The sequence below is a fragment of the Hippichthys cyanospilos genome, chromosome 17 (genome assembly GCF_059441005.1).
Source record: "Hippichthys cyanospilos isolate Australia breed blue-spotted pipefish chromosome 17, RoL_Hcya_1.0, whole genome shotgun sequence".
In the NCBI taxonomy this organism is placed as follows: domain Eukaryota; kingdom Metazoa; phylum Chordata; class Actinopteri; order Syngnathiformes; family Syngnathidae; genus Hippichthys; species Hippichthys cyanospilos.
In genome coordinates, this window is record NC_142385.1 from 7143865 (window position 1) to 7165490 (window position 21626).

General features: G+C 37.6%; 1 protein-coding gene and 1 long non-coding RNA gene across 2 annotated transcripts in view; one reads left to right on the plus strand and one right to left on the minus strand.

Annotated features, from left to right (window-relative positions):
* LOC148409382 (uncharacterized) overlaps positions 1-21626 on the minus strand; it is a 188495-nt gene that overhangs the window by 119453 nt on the left and 47416 nt on the right. The window lies entirely within an intron of this gene.
* Positions 1-21626, plus strand: part of LOC148409383 (protocadherin-15-like) — a 101870-nt gene that overhangs the window by 36519 nt on the left and 43725 nt on the right. The window contains exons 12-18 of the mRNA XM_088439093.1: positions 4287-4421; positions 7505-7654; positions 7751-7842; positions 9267-9368; positions 14968-15100; positions 16082-16161; positions 17900-17993. Of these exons, the coding sequence (XP_088295219.1) occupies positions 4287-4421; positions 7505-7654; positions 7751-7842; positions 9267-9368; positions 14968-15100; positions 16082-16161; positions 17900-17993 (786 nt within the window). The remainder of the gene's footprint in view (positions 1-4286; positions 4422-7504; positions 7655-7750; positions 7843-9266; positions 9369-14967; positions 15101-16081; positions 16162-17899; positions 17994-21626) is intronic.

Below are 21626 nucleotides of genomic sequence, written 5' to 3' on the forward strand. Positions count from 1 at the left end.
CAGAGAAGGAAAAATAGATGTTGAGATTCAGACTTTTATCTCAGAATTTTCACAATTGAGTCAAAGTTCTAATTTCAACATGAGAAATCTTATGAGTATTCTGACAATAAAATTGGACTATTCTTGAAAATTCAGAGATTAAAGTTGATTTCCAGAATTCTGATGTTATTCCCACAGTTCTGATCATTTTCAGAATACAGACTTTAAAGAAAGTGTTGTAATTCTGATTTAGATCTCAGAATTTTGTTATGCTAAGTGATAATCATGACTTCTCACTGACGCTTAAGTGAGAAATATGATTAGTGTAAAAATTCTAATAGTCAGAAAGGTCCATTTTAAATTGGAATTCTGCCTTTAAGTAAAAAAGAAAATTCTCACTTAAAGTTGGAATTATGATTGTCAGAATTCTGAGAATAAAGTAAGAATTTTCACTTCAGAATTCTTAAATTGTCAGAAATCTGTTTATACTTTAGAATTCTGATTCTGAATTGAAAAAATGCACCTACGACTATTAGAATTTCAGAATTTTCATTTGTTAGAATTCTGACTTTAAAGTGAATTGTCACGCTAAAGTCAGAATTCTAACTTTAAAATGACGATTCTGACTAAATGCTCTCAACTTTCACTTTAAAGTTGGAATTCTGACCTAAAGTCTTACTTTAAAGTGTAAATCCTGAGAATAGTCAGAATTCTGAGAATAAAATCATAATCCTCCCTTTGAGGTCAGTGTTCCAAGAATGAAGTAAAAAATAGTCCAACGTTATCTTCAGAATTCTGAGAAAAGTGAGTCAGAATTTGGAGAATCAGCCAATCGTTTTTGTTTTTTTTCTTTCCTCGCCCTAATCCTCTTCCGTGGACAGTTTCTCGTTTATTCGCAGCACAAAAAAATTAGCAGAACTCAATTTGTCATTGCCGCTGAGTTTGCGTGCGTCAACAATGGAAAGTCTCCAATTGAAACCACTCCAGTTTGAAATTAGACCCTCAGGCGTGAAATGTGATTATAAACTTTGTCCTATTGTATTTTTTTTTTTACTTTCTAAATAAACCTGCATTTTAATGTTTGTTGAAAAGTAAGCCAATAAATCAAAGTCACCTGCTGTGCATAATCTGTTGAAATGATTTTTTTCTTTTGTAGGTAACAGCCAATGAGATGCCTGTAGGTACCAATTGAGTGGATTTTGTCTTGAATTTTCTCTTTTGAGTGCTGCAGCTAGTTTGTATTGACTGAAACATACTGTTTCCAGAAAGAGTTACCAAGTAAATTTCAAAAGTTATTTACAGTGCCGCGATGGCACTCTCTTTCGACTGTTTCAAACCTCTGGGAGCCAGAAGAAATTTGATAGTTGACTAAGCTTGTAATATACAAAAATAAATCCGCATGCAAATTTACATTTGTGGCTCACATGCTCCCTCCTGAACAAAAACATTGCAGTAGGGCTGCAATCAATGATTATTTCAGTCGATTATTTGATTCATCTTTTTTTTTTCAAAGTATGAATTCAAATTGTGATGAATTCATCACAATTCTGTTACTGGTTTGGTTTGTGTCAAAAAATAGCCAATGTTGATTACTGTTTTCCAGAGCAAAAGCAAACATTTTATTTTAGATGATTGATTTGCGTTTAATGAGGGCAACAGTAATCGTTTACTGCTGAGCAGCTCAATTTTTTAGCTTTCAGTCAATTTTAAACAAAAAAGAATTTTCAAACATTTCATTTATCAAAATTACCGTAATTCCCCAAATATGACACACTTAAAAAATTGAAACGAAGGCATAAAGCGTGTCCTATTAACAGTGACTTAAAGATTTCTTTTTGTTTAAAATTCTACACCATGTACAAAGTTTTCATTAACAGAAGCAAGCAAACTGACCCAATGTCCGAGTCCATGCTTGCTCACACAGGGATATTACTTAAAAGGAGAGGATCATGTAAAGGTTACAATGTCTCCAGCTGATTCAATTAGGAGTGCCAAGCTATGTGCACCGGTTAGAGAACACGGAAAGGCCTTCCATTTGACTCGTTCATTACTCGTTTATTACTCGTTTATTACTTTCTCTGTGAGAAAGAGACGGATCTTCATGAAGGTTTTCCGACAAAGGTCGCAAATAGATACTTCTATTACTTTGAATTGGTTAACAATTGATCAAAAATAGCATGTGACCATTAGTATCACCTCAAAAAAATATGAAATTGACCATATTTGGACATACAGGTTTCAGCCTATTCATTTGAGTCCACAATTGCGTCCATTTTGTCTCAGCAAAATGGACTGCACCCCACCCAAACAAAAGGCCAGGATGTCCTCTACTGAGCCCAGTAGGACTTAGCGGGCCAGCTCAAATGACTGGAACGATACGGACCAAAAACATACGTCCACTACATTGGACACAAAATGAATATGCTAGTTCCCAGGGTGATATAGCCAAGGAGTGATCCAAATACAGCAGCTGTGTCGATTGATTGTGGAGGCGTATGGCCAAGCGGCATGCTTCCTATAGAGGCCGACATCAGCCGTTTTCTGCCCTTATTTGGCATCGCTTCAAATCTGCTTTTGTGGCTTGCTTGGGGGTGTGTTGATTACTCTTTCTCTCAACGTGTAAGTGCCTCCCACCTATAGAATGAAATGTACTCTGGCGCGGCATCATTAACACTGATGTGTTTCTGAGGAGCTCGCTTTGCTTAGGCCTCTTGACACATACAAGCTTTGTGCACATAATCTGTTTATGAATGCTTGCGGCCCATGATGTACGCTCACTTCTTTTAAATATTGCTTACCGGTGGCTTTCCACCAGCGCTAAGGAGCAACAGTGATGATAACAGCCATCGTTTTTATATGCGCGCGCCCTTATTTATGGTTCAATATTCACAGCGGCTACATCGACAAAATTGTCACACGCGCACACAAGCGCACCTCTGGTGTGCTGAAGCGGCCTTAAGTGGGAAGAAGAGTGCGCGCATGCAAACACAAGCACATCGATCGCTCGGGAGAATTTTCGCGTTAACAACGGCAGGACAGATATATTTGCCTAGCGTATCGTTTGTTTGCCCCCGGCCCTTTCATGCATGGATGTACAAAATATATTTTTTGCACATAAACTTGATTTCTACAGTCATTAGAATGAGGACAAGTGAACAAAAAAAGTTTGACATGATGCCTGCATCTCAGCATTATGACATTTTTCTGAAGATTCTCACTTTAAAGTCAGAATTCTGACTTCATGCGCTCAATTCTCACTGTATTCAATTCTCACTGTATTCTGAGAAGTCAGACACAAGTCTCGTTAGTCAGAATTCTGACTTTAAAGTGAGAGCTCTCAGTTCAAAGTTGGACTTCTCACTAAAGTGAGAATTCCGACTAGTCTGAGAATTCTCAATTTATTTTCGGAAGTCGGTCAGAAGTCTCATAAATTAGAATTCTGACTTTAAAGTTCGAGCTGAGAAAATAAAGACAGAATTCTAAGAAGAGGCAAAATAACTTTGAAAAGGTGAAAAATCTGCCTGAAACATGAAATGATGGGTGATTTCGAAGAAAAAAACTCTGAATCTAAAGTGAAAATTCTTACTTTAAAATGAGAATTCTGAGAACAGTCAAAAATTTTAATCCAAATCGAGAATGATGAAAATCAAATCTAAAATCTGAAGCAAAGGGGTGAAAATCCCTGCCAACCTGAGGTCATAATTTTGAAAATAAACTAACGCCAGAATTCAGTCATAATTTATTTTATTCAAAGGATTCTAACTTCATTCGCAGAAGTCAAATATGTGGAACTCTGAAAATAATCAGAAAGCTGAATTGCGAGTGAGTGAAGAGTCGGAATTGATGTCAACCTTTCAACTTTATTTTTAGAGCCCTGAGTCAGAATTGTGACTTCAAACTGAGAATCTGAAAATAACGTCAGAATTCTTACTTTAAAGAATTCTGAGAACCAAGTCAGAATTATGAAAATGGTCAGAATTTTTAGAATAAATTTGGATTTGTTCCTGTTAATGAGAAGAATGAACACATCATTCTGAGATAAGTAGGAATTTCTGGCTTTTTTTTTTCTCACTGAACTTATTTCTACGCATTAATAATCACATGGGCCATATAATAAAAACGGCATCACCATTTCCTTCCTTGATTATTCACGTCTCGGCACTACTTGCTATTTCATCAAGAATCCAATCTGCATAACATGAACATACTCAGCCGGTATCTGGTCGTTCATCAACGTGTTTGTGCTTCCTTCGCATGTCGTTATAATTCATTTGCAATTCTGTCCTCTGTCTCGCTCCGATTCCCAGACCAGGGATCCTCAGCTGCAACTGTCACTGGACAGCTACTCCGACGTCTTTGCGGTGTCGACCGGCGGAATCAAAAGATACCTGACTCTGGTGCAGCCGTTGGATCGAGAGGCACAGGACACATACAACTTTATGGTAGGCCTGGCGGTGATGGTGATTGAGCCCGAACCACATTTTGGAGATGACGCCAAATAGGGATGTATCGAAACCAATCGCGTTACCAGCTTCGCTAAGCCATAGGAAAGGTGTCATGTTGACATAGGTTGGTATGAAAAAAAAACATTGCATATTGTGCTGTTCTTAATACATTACACAAGTAGTTAATCGGTAGATCATTGGAATTAGGTGGAAAAAAAAAACGTGATTGGGACAACTCAAATGCCAAAATGAATCTCATATATTGCGGTAGACTAGTGATGTGAAAATGAAGCTTCATCAAGCATCTATGATCATTTTTTACTCCTTTAGATGATGCTCTTGTTTTAAAAATGAACACTAGTGCAGCAGAAATGCACTAAATTACCCCTGTCTCTTTGAACCAAGAGTAAAAAAATATCACAGGTGCCTCATGATGCTTCGTTTGGCCATCACTAGCGTATATTAGTTGATAGTTAATTTGCTTTTTTGATTATGTGACTTTAAACATAACTTGAGTTATCGAGTACTTGAGTTGAAATCTAGAAATCTTGTTGCATTCATCTCAGGCGGACAATAAATCGTATTGATTTGATTCATTCGTCATTTAAAAATCGACGATTGAAAATGAACGAAATTGTGAAATGCCGGATGGATGGTTTAAAACATGTTTACAATGGTTACTACTTAATAGTGGCATTTAAGCTAGTTATGTGTAAGCTATGGCAAGCAATTTTTATGCACAAGCTACAAATGTTAAGTTGATGTTAAACATAATGTAAAAACAGCTTGCACTATTGTTATCATAACATTGTGCACAGGGCTAAATCAAATCTTGAATTTTTTTTTTAAATGTCCAGAATGACCGGGGTCCTTATCTTTTGGCCAAAATCACAAAGCCATATTGAACCATTTGTAAAAATGCAACCAACGTATGTGGACTGACCAATAGTATAGATTTTTGAAAACTTCCAAAATTGGTAAACGTGACTTATGTGACAATGTGTAAAATCCTGAACTAAATTGAACATCAAATCCAAATGAATCATATAATCTATTCTATTTTGTAAATCTTGGTGGTTACCAAGCCCTAATACATACTTTATACAGCATTCTTCTCCTTCTGTCAACATTTTTATTACCGTAGTCTAAGTCAAGGTTCCATTCACACTAGCTTCTTTTGTTGTAGCTGTCAGCCCGGTTCTGGCTCTTATTTCTGTGCAATCTCATTTAGCCGTGTCTTTACTGACGGGGGCACGGCGAGGCTGCCCTGTCGCCACATAATATAGAGCCAAGCTGGAAGTGCGCTACGTGTGAAGCTGCCGCCCCGGTCACGGTGGCATTGTGCGTGCGCGGAATTGCGCAAGCGTCTCCGGGCTTGTCCTTGAGAGTCCACCGAAGATATTTAGAAGCTAAAGATAGAGAAAGGAGAACGTATTGATTGGAGGGATGTACGGTATAGTAATCAGGAGCTGCGTCTGGGTGATTTCCATTTCAACAAGTTCATCAAGCTCATCAAGTTCATCAATCATCAGACCATTAAATACATACCGGTACATTTCTTTTTACTAGCATGTCACGCCTTCCTGCAGCTTTGAGATGGAATACATACAGGAACCATCATTGCTCTAGTGATCTGCTGCTGCATACGATTTTCTGATCGTGTTAACTGCTAAAGTATGCCAGCTCACACTTTTGTTCTATGTGTTGCGTTTAAAAGGACTTTTAACTGTCGTCGATATGTAACGGTTTGTGCAACGCAGACCGAAAACAATCCTCAAATCAGACAAGAAGAAATGAACAGATTTGTTCGTGGGCTTTCTACTAAGGTTTAAAGTTTGAGTGTGTTTAAACAAAAAAAAAAAAGAGACAACATGTTTATGCCAGCTTGATAAAAGTGCATTAACAGTAAGGAGAGTTTTGACAGTTTTGAAACACATACAATTAATGGTGAGCATTTAAAAAAAAAATGCAATATAATAAGTAAAAAAAAAAAATATGAAAAACATGCAATAAATGGGGAAAAGAAATCAATAGAAAAACTAAAATACATACGAAAAAAATCAAGCCAAAACAAAACAAAGAAGTATAATCAACAAAAACAATTTAAAAATGCTTGATAAACAAGAAGGAAACAAAACAAGGCAAAAACGCTTGATAACAGTCACAACTGAAAAACAAAAAAGTATAATGAAAACAAAAATAATGAAAAGATTCAAGTTTTATTGTCATATGTATAGTAGTACTACACAACGAAATTCTTATTCTGTTCACTTCCCCGAGCAGACTACATTCCATAATCGAGCAAATGATAAGTCGGCAATAAAATAAAAACAAAAAAAAAAAAAAAACAGTAATCGAGCAACAAGAGCAGGAATGATAAAGCACTAATAAATGAATAGACTTACATTCTGAGCATATTATGGATTAGATGGAGTGAAAGAAAAAGGATACATCTGAGGACGATAGTGCAAAATATCATGTAGTGCAAAATATGATGTATATAGCAGCTTTCCTGCGCTGTGCAGGGTTTGTAAGTGCATGTGTGCGTGCGATAAAGTGACTGGTGATAAGGCAGAACATTTAAGTGACAAAAAGAATGTATAATGAAAACAGATAAAAGAATAATCAACAACAAATGTAAAAAATAGAATGTACAAACTGTACAAACTACAAATTGCTAATATATGTACTCCAATATTTTACTTATGATTAAATTTGTGACTTGGGACTCATCTGAGTTTAACGCTAACTACGCTAACATGCCAACCGTATTTATGCTAGCTTTTCAACTTGAAAACAATCAAAACACTTATGCAATCCCTATTTTATGTCAAATTGTTAAGAGATGAGCGAGAGGAACATAATTCCATACCACTAACCAATATTAGGAATTTAACATGCTGAAATTTAATTTGTAATTTTGTAATGACATCACATCAGCAGGTGAAGTTTCAAGTAATGAATTCTTTTATTCCTTTTTTGGCAGGACTTTTATTGATTTTCTAACACTGAAAAGGCACCTGTCATTCTTATCATTATCAGTGCTATTATTGTTATTCTTTGTGTGTTTGTGGTTATAGCTGCAAGCGTCAGACGGCGTCCAGCAGAGCTCCCCGGTCGCCGTGACGATAACCGTGCTGGATGCAAATGACAACACGCCGACATTTGCCAACGTGTCCTATAGCGTCCAGCTGTACACCGACATGACGCCGGGAGAAAGTGTGCTGCGGGTACGCCGGGACTCGCACAGTCGGGTGTTTTTATTGTTCATTTTGCATGATTTGAAGTAATATTTGTGGTGTATGTTTGTTTGTTTGTTTTTGCAGCTGTCAGCAGTCGATGAGGATGAGGGTCCTAACGGATGGGTCACTTATCGGATTTTGGCAGGGGATCAGGGACAGTTTTTGATTGGGAACAGGTAAATACTGAAATTTTAACCAAATTGATGTCAATATTTTTTTTATGTAACTATGAAGAAATATCATTGTTTCTAATTGGGTTTTAAACCAGGGGTCCCCAGGCTTTTTCAACGCTTTTTCTCAACGCTTGAGATTTTTGTTGCGGAATCATGTACCTGAATTTCATATAACTGAATTACAAAGGCTATTCATTTCACTTCAAAATGTTAATTAGATGCAAATCTTTGCATATGATAACATTTACCAAGGGGAAATACCAAGCACAAATGAAAAGCTAATGAGCAAACGACATACATGCTTAAGATAGGAAATAAGATTAGCTAGCATGTGATCCACAATCGAAAGTTGTTGGATCAACAAACAAACTAATTTGGGGCATATTACCATAAATGACAATGTTCTTAGAATAAAACTACTACTTCAACTTACAACACTCATGGGACAGATTTCACAGCGAGACAGAACAAGGTGTGCTTCATGGACAGTTACTGCTCTCAATTGAAGCCACACCGTCCTTCCACATTGCAAAATGTAATCTCGACAGTGGCCAGAGATGGCGCCAAAAAACAAAAGATGAAACCAAGCAAAGCAGTAAGCACTGAACTGTTAAAAGGTAAAATAATTCAATTCCAAAACATCATTATTTCTTATTATATTCAGTTGATCCACCGACTAGAACTGTGGACCGGCGGTTGGGGACCTCTGTTATACTACTTTTGATAATAACAAGAGGTGGGCAGTTTATAGGTTGTTGTTTGTCCATAATTCGCCATTCGGCGGCGCCCTGGGCCCCATTCCATTATTGTCCAAACACAATTTTGCTTTTTCAAGCCAAACCAGACTGTAATAATCCCTACGTCGATCCGGTCACTTAGTTACCATCAGAATTTGGAATATTACAAATTTTCGTCGGTACCTTGTTACCAATTTCTAATTGTCATTCTCACCTCTTTTTTCCCCCAAATTTAACTACATCTTTTTATTTTTAAATACTCTTTCTTCCGTCATCATTTTGTCACCACCAAAGATGGGCATTTCATGAATTTGATTGTCTGTCATTCAACAGCATAACTGCCGGTAACTGTCCATCGCAAAGATGGACAAAAACACAATTTCTGTCAAACACTTGGTCTTTGTTTTATGTTTTTCGTCATTTGCCAGCCAAACCGGTGTGGATTGATCACCTCTGGTAATAAAGAGTCGTAGATGCATTTTTTCAATTATTTCAAAATGGATCAGACTGATCTAACAGTCCGCCGGGTATCCACCAGAAGGTCCAGATTACTTACTCTGGACCTAGTTGTCACTCTTGAGACAGGGAGAGAGAAATATCAGCCAAGCTCCAATTTTTCATTCATTTTCATGAGTTCGTTTTGTAATTTCCTGCCTTTAAAATGTTTTCTCTTCTTGCCTGTTCCCTCAGCACAGGCATCATTACTGTCGCCCCAGGTGTGAAGCTCTCCGTAGGTCGGAACTACGCATTGACGGTGGAAGCCATAGACAATGGAGCAGAACCTCATCGAAGGTAAAAAGAGCTTTGTCCGTCTGCTTGTCATTCAAACGCCATTTTTTTTGTTTTGTACCTCCATTTCTCCCTTCAACCTATTTCACTTTCAACAAGACGTCATGAATTATAGATGTGAACTGGAAAATGGTGAGAAAAGGTTTTGAGCCTCCGAGATGAAAATGGGCAGGAAGTGAAATGAAACGGAAGCGGAACGAACAGTAATGAGAGGGAGACACACTACTAGTTAGCTTCTCCTTTAGGGCGGCAGAAGAAATGAGTTGCGGAAAAGAGAAAATTTGACGTGGCGGAGAAATATGAAGAAAATGTGACCGCTGACTTTTTTGAGCTGATGCATATGAAAGTGTTTAATAAACCCAAAATATTAAGCCATGGAATATGCATTATTAATTGTGTTTTTTGCCATCCAGGCAACCATTTTATTCATGTTTCATGAACTTTTTAGGATCACGTTTCAACATTCAAAAACCTCACACATCTTCCAAATTTGACATTTTTCAGTGGATTTTTCCAAATTTTCAGCCAAGAAAATTTACATTCACATATTGTATGTGAGTCAACATTATTTCTTCATTTGTTCAAGCGATTCCAAATTCAACAGGCTTAAAAATGTCAGTGCTATGCAGGGCTATGATTTTACTCATTCCAAAAATTCAAATTATTCACGAATTTCTCCCCACGTCTTCAATATTTTCCAGGCACAATCAATTAGTTGGATTCAGTACCCATTTGAACATTAACTCATTCACAAATTCAATTCATTGGGAATATTTTCTACATGCCTAAAATTTCTACTTAGCAAAAACAAATGTTTAGACCTTTATAACGCCTTCAGAAGTGTACGATTTCAATCACGGGTCTTTTTTCTATAATTTCAAAAAATTCGAACCGATTCAAACTGTTCCAGCCTGAGACTAGTGAATAACACACCAATGCCAAAAGTTCCCACTTACCTTAAAATATTAACATTAAAGTTTTTCCCTATATTTTTTACATTTCTCAAGGCATTCAAACCAACCCTACCTAAACTTGTAGAGCTTATTCCAGGTCATTGTATATCATTTCCAATTATTCCACAATTTTTATTCAGCCTTTCAGCCTCTACATGCAATATCTTTAGAGCTGAATTCTCTAGTTTTTCAAAATATTCCGTAAGGCCCTGGGGGAGACTTGCCAAGGATTTCTATTACTAAATCATGTTGAGGGTGGAGAACGATGGAATTTCCCCCGAGGGTCATTTAAGTTTTCCTGAATTCAAACGTACAATTCCAGCCGGCGCGAGCATGCCATCTGCGGAGTTTCATCCCTTCACTCTTACATTTTTCGACCCAGCAACTCCGCGCAGGCAGACTCCGAGCGGCGCGCAAGCCGCCGTCGAGTCTCGCTAACGTCTTTTGATGCGCGCTGACCTTCTTTTTTCCCTTGTTCTCGTCTCGTGGCGCATTGTCTGATAGACGCACCGCGGGGAGGGTAGAAAACATTTCTACTATCAAAACAGGTAGCAAAGCACAACATGTGCAAATCAAGCAACGCCGCTTGTTTGCTGACACTCAAAACGCATGCCGCGTACACTTTGCCATTTTAAACAACGCTAACAATAAACCTGACAAGCAAACAGCTCTTACTTCTTTTCTGCATTACTGAAAACCAGAACAGTAAACATGCTGTTCAATTAATGCCAGAGAAAATAATACCTTTGACTGAAAATATATTATCATTACTTAAATTTAACTTGTTTATAGTAGAATGTTGTTTTTTTACAATGCATTTATAAACATGGATATTATTCTGCTCTTGTAGCGTGAAATGAAACGTTTTTAAATGTGTCAGTACCAATCAAAAGTTTAGAAACATCTTCAAATTCAATGTCAAATCGTATGTAGTCAAATTGTGAGTATTCAGTCATACCAATTATATTTTTGATACACAAAATTCAACTCCACAATGAAGTTTAAAAAAAAAAAAAAAAAGCACTCCATATTTCTATATTCTTGTGTGACTCAGCCCATTTATTTGTGTCCACTGAAGTGGTCTTGGTCTTATGAGAATGTATCAATTCTTAAGAGGACGGGAAATTTTTGGAGCACATCTAAACTCAAATTGAGACATGTAGCACCAGTCAAAAGTTTGGAAACACTTTCACGAGCACCATTTGTAATTTTTCTTTCCGCATTGTAAGTTCATACTAAACCCATCAAGATTACACCACAAAGCATCCATCCATCCATTTTCTAGAGCCGCTTATCCTCACGCAGGCTTGCTGCTGACTTGAGGCAGTGGGGGGTGGGCACCCTCAATTGGTTTCCAGCCAATCGCAGGGCACACAGAGACAAACAACCTCAAACGCACCTGATCACACCTCAGGACAATTTAGAATGTCCAATATACCTGTCATGCATGTTTTTGGAGTGTGAGAGGAAGCCAGAGTGCCCGGAGAGAACCCACGCGGACTCGAGAGAAAATATGAACTCCACCTAGGAAGGCCGCAGCGAGGTGGATTTGAACGCAGGTCCCTTTAGCTGTGAGGCGGACCTGCTATTCAATGCACCACAGATTGGGATTTTTTTTTTTGGCGGGGGCCAGATTGCAGAGTCTAGCTTTCGACAATGATTTTTGTCACTTATCAGATGTGTGGTCCCTCTAATCAATGAGTGCAGATTGAGGTGGTCTCCACGCTCGCCTCTGAAAGATTGTCCCCACGTTCCCCCAGACCCCCTCCACATTCCCTGTTTATCTCTGGAAACATAACCCCCACCGAAAATCAATATCCATCTCTGCTTGCTGATTTGTTATGGGTCAAGACCCAAAATGAGTTCCGTGTCCTCCTCCTGGTGGGCCACTAACGAAACATGACTTTTCATGGATGCTGATTACAGACCTGTGACCCTTTGGTTGTCGTGGCGATGGAGGTGTTCACTGTTTTTCATGCGTTGATTTTATAATAGTGATGCCCAGAAATGACATAATTCTATCATATGCAAAGAATGAATCATTTGCCCTTTTTTCGCCACGCGGTATAATACAGACATTTAGCTAAATTTAGTGAGCCAGATTAATATCAGTAGTTCTTCGCAGAAGATAAAGAAGATATGTTTATGAATAATGTCAAATAATGGATCTTCATGGTGGCGGTTAAATCGCCATTACCTAAAGATTTAGAATCCAGCCACATCAATGATATTCGGTAACCAGTCGGTCTTATGTAATTGCTTGATTTTTCCTTCTATTCTTTATTTTTTTCTGTACACATAAGCAAAAACTTGGCCAAGATCATTGTGCGCCCAAAAAACAATCTAAATCAAATATATTTTCTGAATTACCTTTTCTAATGACTTTTTGCATGCTTTCTGCATTTTGTTTGCGATTGTTCACACTATTTTTATAATAGTTTCAACATTTTGAGCTAATAATTTGCAATGCATGAAAATGCTGGTAGTTTTATTTTTCTTTTGCTAATTTTTAAAATGTATTTTGAATTTTGGTCAAAGATTTTTCAGACCTGGTAAAAATTGTTTCATTTTTCCCTTTGTAACATTTTGTGGTTGTCTTGAGTTTCAACATTTTGACCCATTTTGTTTTTTTTAATGCTTTAAAACATGTTTTTGTTGTCTTCCAAATTTTGACCTAAACTTACACATTCACTTTCCCTTGTAACATTTTTTATTGTTGTCTTTTTTGACATTTTCACCTAAGATGTTTCAAGAGTGGGTAAAAAACATCAAAATTTTCCCTGGTAACATTTTTTTATTTTGTTGTTTTGTGAGTTTTGAGCTTTTTCTGAGTGGGTAAAAATTGTTTCCATTTGTAAGTATGTTATTCTTCATGACCACCGTACTTTAGATTTGACCTGATTGTCCCCCCCCCCCCACCCCCCCACCCACCCACCCACACACACCCACCCACACAATGCAAGTGAAAAAAAAAAACAAAAAAAACCTGCCAATTCCCCTACAGTTCATCTTGAACTTTACCTGACATGCAGTACAAAAGGTCATGAGTTACTTTCGGTGGTGATACTATATTTCCGTCTGAATGGAAAGTTCTGCGCGCCCTCATTTTTGGCTTTGACTTGGGCCCTCACCCACTTGGGGAAATCGGGATAGTTGGCAGGTAGCGTGCGGTGGGCGTCGGGATGCCTGCGAGCTGTTTGTGAATCACTTGGGCAGGAGTCATCACTTGTGTCTGCTAAGTTGGAAGTTTTGATAGGCCTCTTTTACATTATAACGCTTTGTAAATAGTCTGTCTCTATGGTAACAAGCTGTAACCGAGTGTCACACTCATTAGGATGAGAGTACATGCGAGGGGCGCAGAGTATGCCACCAAAGCCGTGCGCAAAGAGGTTAGGTGAGCACCGAGTAATTAAGACGTCATTAAATGACCTTGCGTTGGTGTCACTGTCGCAAATTAGCTTCAAGTCTCAATTACACTTTGGAGGAGGGCCGCCTGGGGGATAGCCAGATGACATTGGAAGGAATTTAAAGCAGGGAGTGGTAAAGTGAATGGTCTTAGTGCTGATATTTGACATGATGAATGAATATTGGCATCGGCCTTTTTGTAAAAATCTGATGGCCAATATTAAATCAAATTAAAGCTGTTTTATTTGAAATAAAAAAAAATAGGGACATTTTTAGAATGAAAAAAAAAGATCTAGTTATAGTTTAAGACATGCTGATGACTTCTTCAGGAGCTTCCTGAACGTTTTTTAGATTAAAAAATCATGATGAAAATTAGGAAATTTGTTCAATAAACATATCACTGACATCAGGCTTGACACATTATGAATCACATTTTGTTGAATTTCATCTTTTTTCAAAATTCACCACCGTTGGCGACTATAGACGTCAAAGACCCATTTGAACAGGCCTGGCAGCGAATAAGTTAATATAAGCTCCAAATATTGGTTTTTAGCTTCCTTGGTGTCTCATAATTTGTTTCAGTATCGGCCCTGAAAGAAAAAAAATACACATATATATATATATATATATATATATATATATATATATATATATATATGGAGGTGTATCTCTACTATCTAAACCTTACCAAACAAACCTTACCCTAACTCATTCAGTGCCATTGACGGAGTTAGACATCAAAGACGTTTACTGGGCAGGCGGTGAATGAGTTAAACAAAAAGCTGCCCCATTGAAAGTTCCTTCTTTGCATATTGGATATTTTCTCCATCTAAACATCTTGTTCCAGTAATTCCCCCTTGTAGTTTTCAAGCCACTTAGCTGTCAACGAAAAGAATGCGCTGATTAGCCTCATTAGTTGAGCTAGGCCTATTATAAATGGGCTTTAATCAATGCATACACATTTATCTCGTTGCTGAAGTAGCGTTCTTAAAGGTCTTTCGATCTGACGTGCTGCATAATGAAGAGAAGGGAAAAGCATTGTTCCTTTGCGAGGGCTTTTACGGAAATGAAAGAAAATAAAAGCTTCCACGACATATAACCTGAGCTCAGCAAGAGCACCTTTGTAAGACTCAAAGTTTCTCTTGTTGACTTGAACTGATCGATTAAATAAAGCGAGCGATCGCAAAGAAAACCAAAGCTCAAATGGACCATTTGCAGTCTCTGACGCGATGTCTTCTCTCAAGGTCATCCATTACGACGGTCTACATTGAAGTTTTGCCACCCAACAACCAGAGTCCTCCGCGCTTTTCACGGCAGCAGTACAGCCTGGAGATTAGCGAAGCAATGAGGACCGGTGCGACGCTGCTTAATCTCCAGGTATGTGCAAACTCTACATTTAAAGGGGAATCGGGTCTTTGCACGTTTACCGTTCACATCTTGACGAATAATGTATGTGGCCAAATCAATTCACGCTGGAAGATTCATAAAAACTAAAACATCATCCAATGGAGGTTAAAAAAGAAGGCAGAAATGAGACGAGTCCTTTCTATGAAATGAAACCGGATTTGTTCCTATAGAAGAACGCAGCTTCAGTTTTCAAACAAGGCCCTCAATATGTAGCTTAAATAAATAAATAGTAGATATTTGGATTTCTGCTCCTTCAGCATTTTTAGATTCACAAACAATTGAGACCAACAGTTTTTCTTTTGAAAACAAGTCTTTCGAATTTGTCTGCATTAGTTGTATTGAGTTCAATTAGAATGAACGATATCAAAGGCAAACCGTAAAGACATAGAAGGATTATCGGACAGGCCATTTATTGGTGCTAATTCTTGGCATTTTGAAAAATTTCGACATCAGCCTTATTTATAAGTCTGAAGGTTGATAATAAATCAATTTAAAATGTGTTGACTTCAGGGAACTATTCAAGTTTCACATAACTTTAAAATAGATTACTCTGATCCTCTGATTTTTTCTTTACATTTCTTAAATTTGACACCAATATTTTCCCTTGTTGCAATGATAATGAATATCAGCTACAAATTACGTCTCATCTGAAAAAGAATTAAAGTACCCGTTTGACACATTTTGACAGTGATTATCAATATCGATAAACAACTTATGGACCTAGAACACATCCCTGTGGGCTCCCCTTAAGAAACATGAAGAATTGGTATGTGGTAATTGGGTGTTGGTATTGTAAACATTGTAAGAGAGTACCAAAATAGTGAACAGTAGAACACTAAAACTAAATTCACACAGAAAGGCTCGAGTCCCTTTTGGATTAACTATCTTGAACTTTTTGCTGAGTCCATTGGATACAAATGATAATGTTGTGGTGCTAAATCATGATTTCAGGCTGTAGATCGGGAGAGGGACCCCATTATCTACAGAATCAACCGAGGGGATCACCATGGACAGTTTTTACTGGAACACAAGTAAGTGTCAACATGTTCACACACTTTTTATAAGTTAGTCTTATCAAATCACCCTTGATAAAAAAAAACAGCACTCAAAGTGGTAGTAATTATTCGTGGGTGTTTAGAGATGTGTATAAAAATTGTGCCCTATACGGAGTGCAGTCTAATTTTTGTTTTCTATTTTGGTGGGGCATAATATTAGCAAGTGAAAAACTGAAAACAGCCACACAACAGTGATGCAGTCAAAATCAGTAAGCACCACAGGAGAAACAATAATAGCTCCAAAAGATCCGAGAGTCAAATATTGCCTCGTTTGAGAATTGGGCTCCAACAAGAACTTTATACATACATTATCAAAGGCGCACTGCTGTATTTATTCATTTATATGTCATCAAAAATGCATTTCCACCACCAGGGACGGTCTATTTACAATTCTGGAGGGTGTGAGGAGAAAGCCAGGGAATTATATTCAAAAAGAGAAACACAGAGATGCAAATGTGAAGTGACATGTGGAGTGAGAGAAAAAAAAAAAAAATGATGGACCTAATGTTGAACAGCAGCCAAGAAGCAAAGACGCAGGATTTAAGGATTTAAAATCACAATGTAAGAATATGTATTCAGCAAAAAAAAAAGAAAAAAAAAATCATGAAACAAGCACTTTAAGGAGCTTTCATCTCCACGTTCGAGGAATATTGGATGGGCTTTGTCAGACCTTGTAGAACTACTCTTTCCGAGCTTTAGCTGTATTATTACGGCGCTACTACAAAGGTGTGCTGACTCGTGCTTTCATGCAAACTACATTACGCCCCGCAGCTCATGTCCACGCAAACTTGCCGACTATTTTTACATTGGCCCACTTTGCAAATTAAAGAGTTCCTCAATCGAAATGTAAGCCCACGAAGTGCGGCCATTACAATTCTTTTTTTGACAAGTCATGCATCAGTATGCATATTTATTCAAAAAATATTTAAATATAGTGTTTTTTGAAGGGCTCTTCACTGCGAATGATTAGACTCGAGTCTTTGTCAGGAGTTGTTTATCTCTCTCTCACAAAAATTAGCGAGATACAGTTGTAAGTAGTTGTTATTTTTTTAACTTTAGCTCTGGAGCAGAAAAAAATAAAAAATTAAAAAATCACACAGGGAACGATAACAAAGAAAGGAAGGGGCAGAGGTGGAGCGGCAGAGCTGCCAAAGATGTCGTATAGCTGCAGATGCAGTGTACACACATATGCTAGCCAATGTGTCTAAAAGCTTCTGCATGTTTACTTACTGCATGTTCCAAAAAGAATACTAGTTTATTGAATGTTTATTTATTTGCATTTTTGCTTACATCTAAATGATGCTATGGAAATAACCCAACATACATAAATGTACTTACTACTACTAATTCCCAGTATTTTAGAGAAAGACCATATTAAATGTCTGATTACTTCAAACATCTATTGCACTGGTGTCACTATACATGCCATCACTATACATGCCAGTAAGATTTCAACATTCTAACCATACGGTTTTGTTTAATTCTGCTTAGACCATACGTTTTATAAAAACCACTCACTTCACAAATGATTGTTAAGTAGCACATTTAAAGCCGAGTATGATGATTAAAAACAGCCGCCTGGCTTATTTTTTCCTGTCACTTTTTTTTTTTCCTTTTTCAACGTTTCATTTTTTTTTAAGTATATTTTTTTACTCGTGGCTCATGTATTAAACATGATTTTTTTTTTTTCTTGTATGTGCTCCCTCCTCTCCAGTTCTGGGTATTTGGTCCTGGACAAACCTCTTGACCGGGAAGCTCAGGACTACTATACCCTGGTTGTCACAGCCTCAGACGAGCGGCCCGATGGGGTAAGACCACTCACGTTTACTACCATTGATGGCAACAGATGTCAAAGATCCTCCTTTTATTTCCTGGGGTGGTAGTGAATGAGTTAACTTGAATTTGTGAACGCTATAATGTTGACTTTTACAAAAACTGAACACATGTGAAATGATGTGGTATGATTTGGAATCAAATTGGAAAAAAATATTGTATGTAATACACACACACACACACATATTATATATATATATATATATATATATATATATATATATATATATATATACACACACAAATACTTAAACTAAAAGAATGTTTGAATGATAAGTAGGCAAAAAAAAGTCCTGCAGAATGACTTTCAAATCACAAACTGTGCATTTCCAACAACTCATACACAGTAAATTTCATAGAAGACATGAGTGGAAATTGTACTCTGTTTGGGACGAAATGTAATCATTTTAGAGAAAAATGTACTCGACAGTTACCGCGTAGCTTGAATTTCTTGCCATTTTATCATGAGTGAAAGTAAGTGATTATGGAGATTCCAAACTTTTGACATCTACCACATATTATAGTGGAATGGTTGACTCAGTTTGGTTTGATGAACTGGCACCTTTTTAAATGCAAACCTATTTCTGAATGGTTTTTGTGACGCATACTGTTTACTGTTTTGCATGACTGCTTCTTTCCAGCAAGACAGTAAAATGAAATGCATTCCAATAAAACATATGTCATTAGTGCATCGCATATTTTTTTTTTCAAAGGACGTCACCTCACAGCAGTGCATAATGCACTGCAGCACTCCAACGCTCAATCCTAATGGGGAGTCTGAAACAATCTAATGACCCTAATACACAATCTTGTTTAAAAGGCACTTTTGCTTAAAACTAAGCCACTGCTTCGGGGGAGTGTGAGTTGAGAGGTTGGAGCCTCACTAAAATCACTCTGCTATGTCTTGAAAAAAAAATAAAAAAATAAAATGCCCCAAAAGAGACTGTTCTCCCTTTACAACTCACTTTTTGGGGGGTCCCATTTACCGCAAAAAATGAGGGATTACTGTATTGTAAAAGTCAAGATAAGTGTACAGTGCTCCCACATTACTTTACACTTCACTTTTTGCAGCTTCAACTTAACTTTATTTTTTTAAAAGCCCGTGAGTGCCTACCTGATGTACTGCAATCACAATCCCATGCTCAGTCCTAAAATGGAGTCTGAAGCAGTCTAACAGCCTGTTAATACTCTGTCCTATTTAGCAACACATGAAAGCACTTTTGCTTACATTTAAACCACTGCTTGTCATTCTACTACGAGCTATGGCATTATATGAGTGCATTTTGGCAACAATTCTTGACGATTCTTACAGGCAGTGCATTTGTGGCTGTGAGTGAATGAGCTGTGCGGAGATGTACATGTGGGGGTGGGGGGGTGTGAGCGGATGTATGACAGAGTAAGAGATTGCACAGGCTGAGCCTGAGCCTCTATGGAAACCTGCATTGCTGGGGAATAGGCAGGGAAGGGGGGTGGGGGTAGTGCTAGGTGCTGCGGGAAGATTTACCTGCTGCTCACCATGCTCGGATGCACTGAGTATTTAAAAAAAACAAAAAAAACTAGTGTGTACCCAAAATGAGATATTGCCTCTGTACTACGGTTAGGAAATAACTGGACATGGAAAGGGAAGGTAGGCAACATTTTATCATACACTTTTGATACACTTTATGTATGTACGATGTCTCTTGGGGGGGGGTTGTAATCTAACTTCACGGAATTCACTTATTGCGAGGGTTTTACAGTCCCCATTTTCCTCGAAATACGAGGGAACGCTGTATAAACTACATCTTTTATGGATGTAGAAGACTAATAGATTAAAGTTTAATGAAGGTCCTTTATGGTCACATCAGCCTTTAGGGATTTTGCAGTTGCAGCAAAGTTAGAAAATGGCTGGAAAAAAAAAAACCTGATGAATATTGCTTTGTGTTCTAGCTGAAAATGAGGCTCACCAGCTTAATTGACCTGGGATCACCTGAGTCTAACTCACCTGGCCTTATCTTTTCTTTTAGTCAACTCCTCAGGCGCTCCCGCCTGAAAGTGAAATGAAATCAACCTATTTCCTCCTCTTGGTTCTTGGCCCTCCTTTTAATCTTAAATGGACTTTACCTCCTTACTTAATGACCTCGCCGTAACACATATAAGCCTGTGTAGCGTTCAAGGTGCTCCGTAGAAGCCGCAACGAGGCTCCGTTTTCATTCAGGAGGGAAATGTTCACTCTAAGAGTCAATTCCTGTTTCAGCCTTGACTATTAGCGCAATGTCTTTCTGGCCTGGAGCTGTTCGAGTCTGAGAAAGGCGAAAAGTACTTTGAGCATTCTTCCTTCATGACACTCCATTACATACAGTACTTTCTAAAACATCAGAAAAAAAAAAAAATCAGTGCCCTGTGAGAGAAAGTTGGGTGATTGGAACACAGTTAGCTCACATACTGTAGGCTATTAATCAGCATCTCTGGAAAAGACCTTGAATGCCTTCGCAAATATGCGCTCATAAACTACACACACACACACACACATTCACACACACTATTATTGAACGTAGCAGTGTGAGCGTGTCAGACTACAAGTTGCCTAATTGGCTATTTGGCCAGTGAATCCATCATACTGCCACTGGCTTCACAAGTTGCGAACAAGCTGGCGCTGACCCACTGCGAGCATGACATGCGAGGTCCGCTGGGCAGTTTTGCACCCGATCATGGCGTGAATAAATCAGCTCACGCTGCGGTGATTCAGCACTGGCGCAATGTCGGTGTTGCTAAAATCTGTGTTTGCTATCCGTAATAGGGCCTGAAAATTCGTTACATTAAATACAATGTCACAAAAAAAATCTAATAAAAAAGAATACTTAAGTGATGATGCTGTAATTCATTTGTTTTTGTTTTTTTTCTTTTTTTTTTTTTTTTTTTTTTACTTTTTTAAGCGGTGAAGTACAGAAACATGTAACTGCCAAACTGGGCTATACTGTATGTCTGACAAATATAATAACATAATATATATAATAATATATTTGGCAAATATGTTTGAAATTTCCAATCCAATCCAACTTTGAACAAATATTTGCAAGTACGTCTGAACATTAAAAAGATATAAAGTATTATTTATATATTAAAACATTATTTTAAAACACCGTTTGAAAATGTTTGATTTTGCTGATTAGGCTAAATTGTTTTTAGCAATTTATCAACGTGTGTGTTTGAGCATCTATTTGCAAATCTTTTCAAATGCATGTGTTCAAATATATTTGCAAGTGTGTGCTATTATTATACTGAAAATATACAATTAATGGTCAGGAGAGTCAATATCCCTGTGCATTATGAGAAAAAAAAATCTATTTTTTTAGCTGTTAAAAAACATATTAAAAAAAAGGGTTGTAAAGAAGACAGAATTGCCGGCACTTTAAGCGAAGCAAATTCATATTCCATTGCGTCATGGGGGAAAAAAATAACTGTTTTTGGTGTTTTTGGCTGTTTTTGGTGGTTAGCCTCAGAGCATGATCGAATGTCTTTGCAAATACTGTACGATCGAACATTTAAATCTGAATATGGTTAACAGGCATTTGTGCTGCCGGCATGCTACACTTCCGAAGCTAGCCAAGTCTTTAACTACTCGCCCT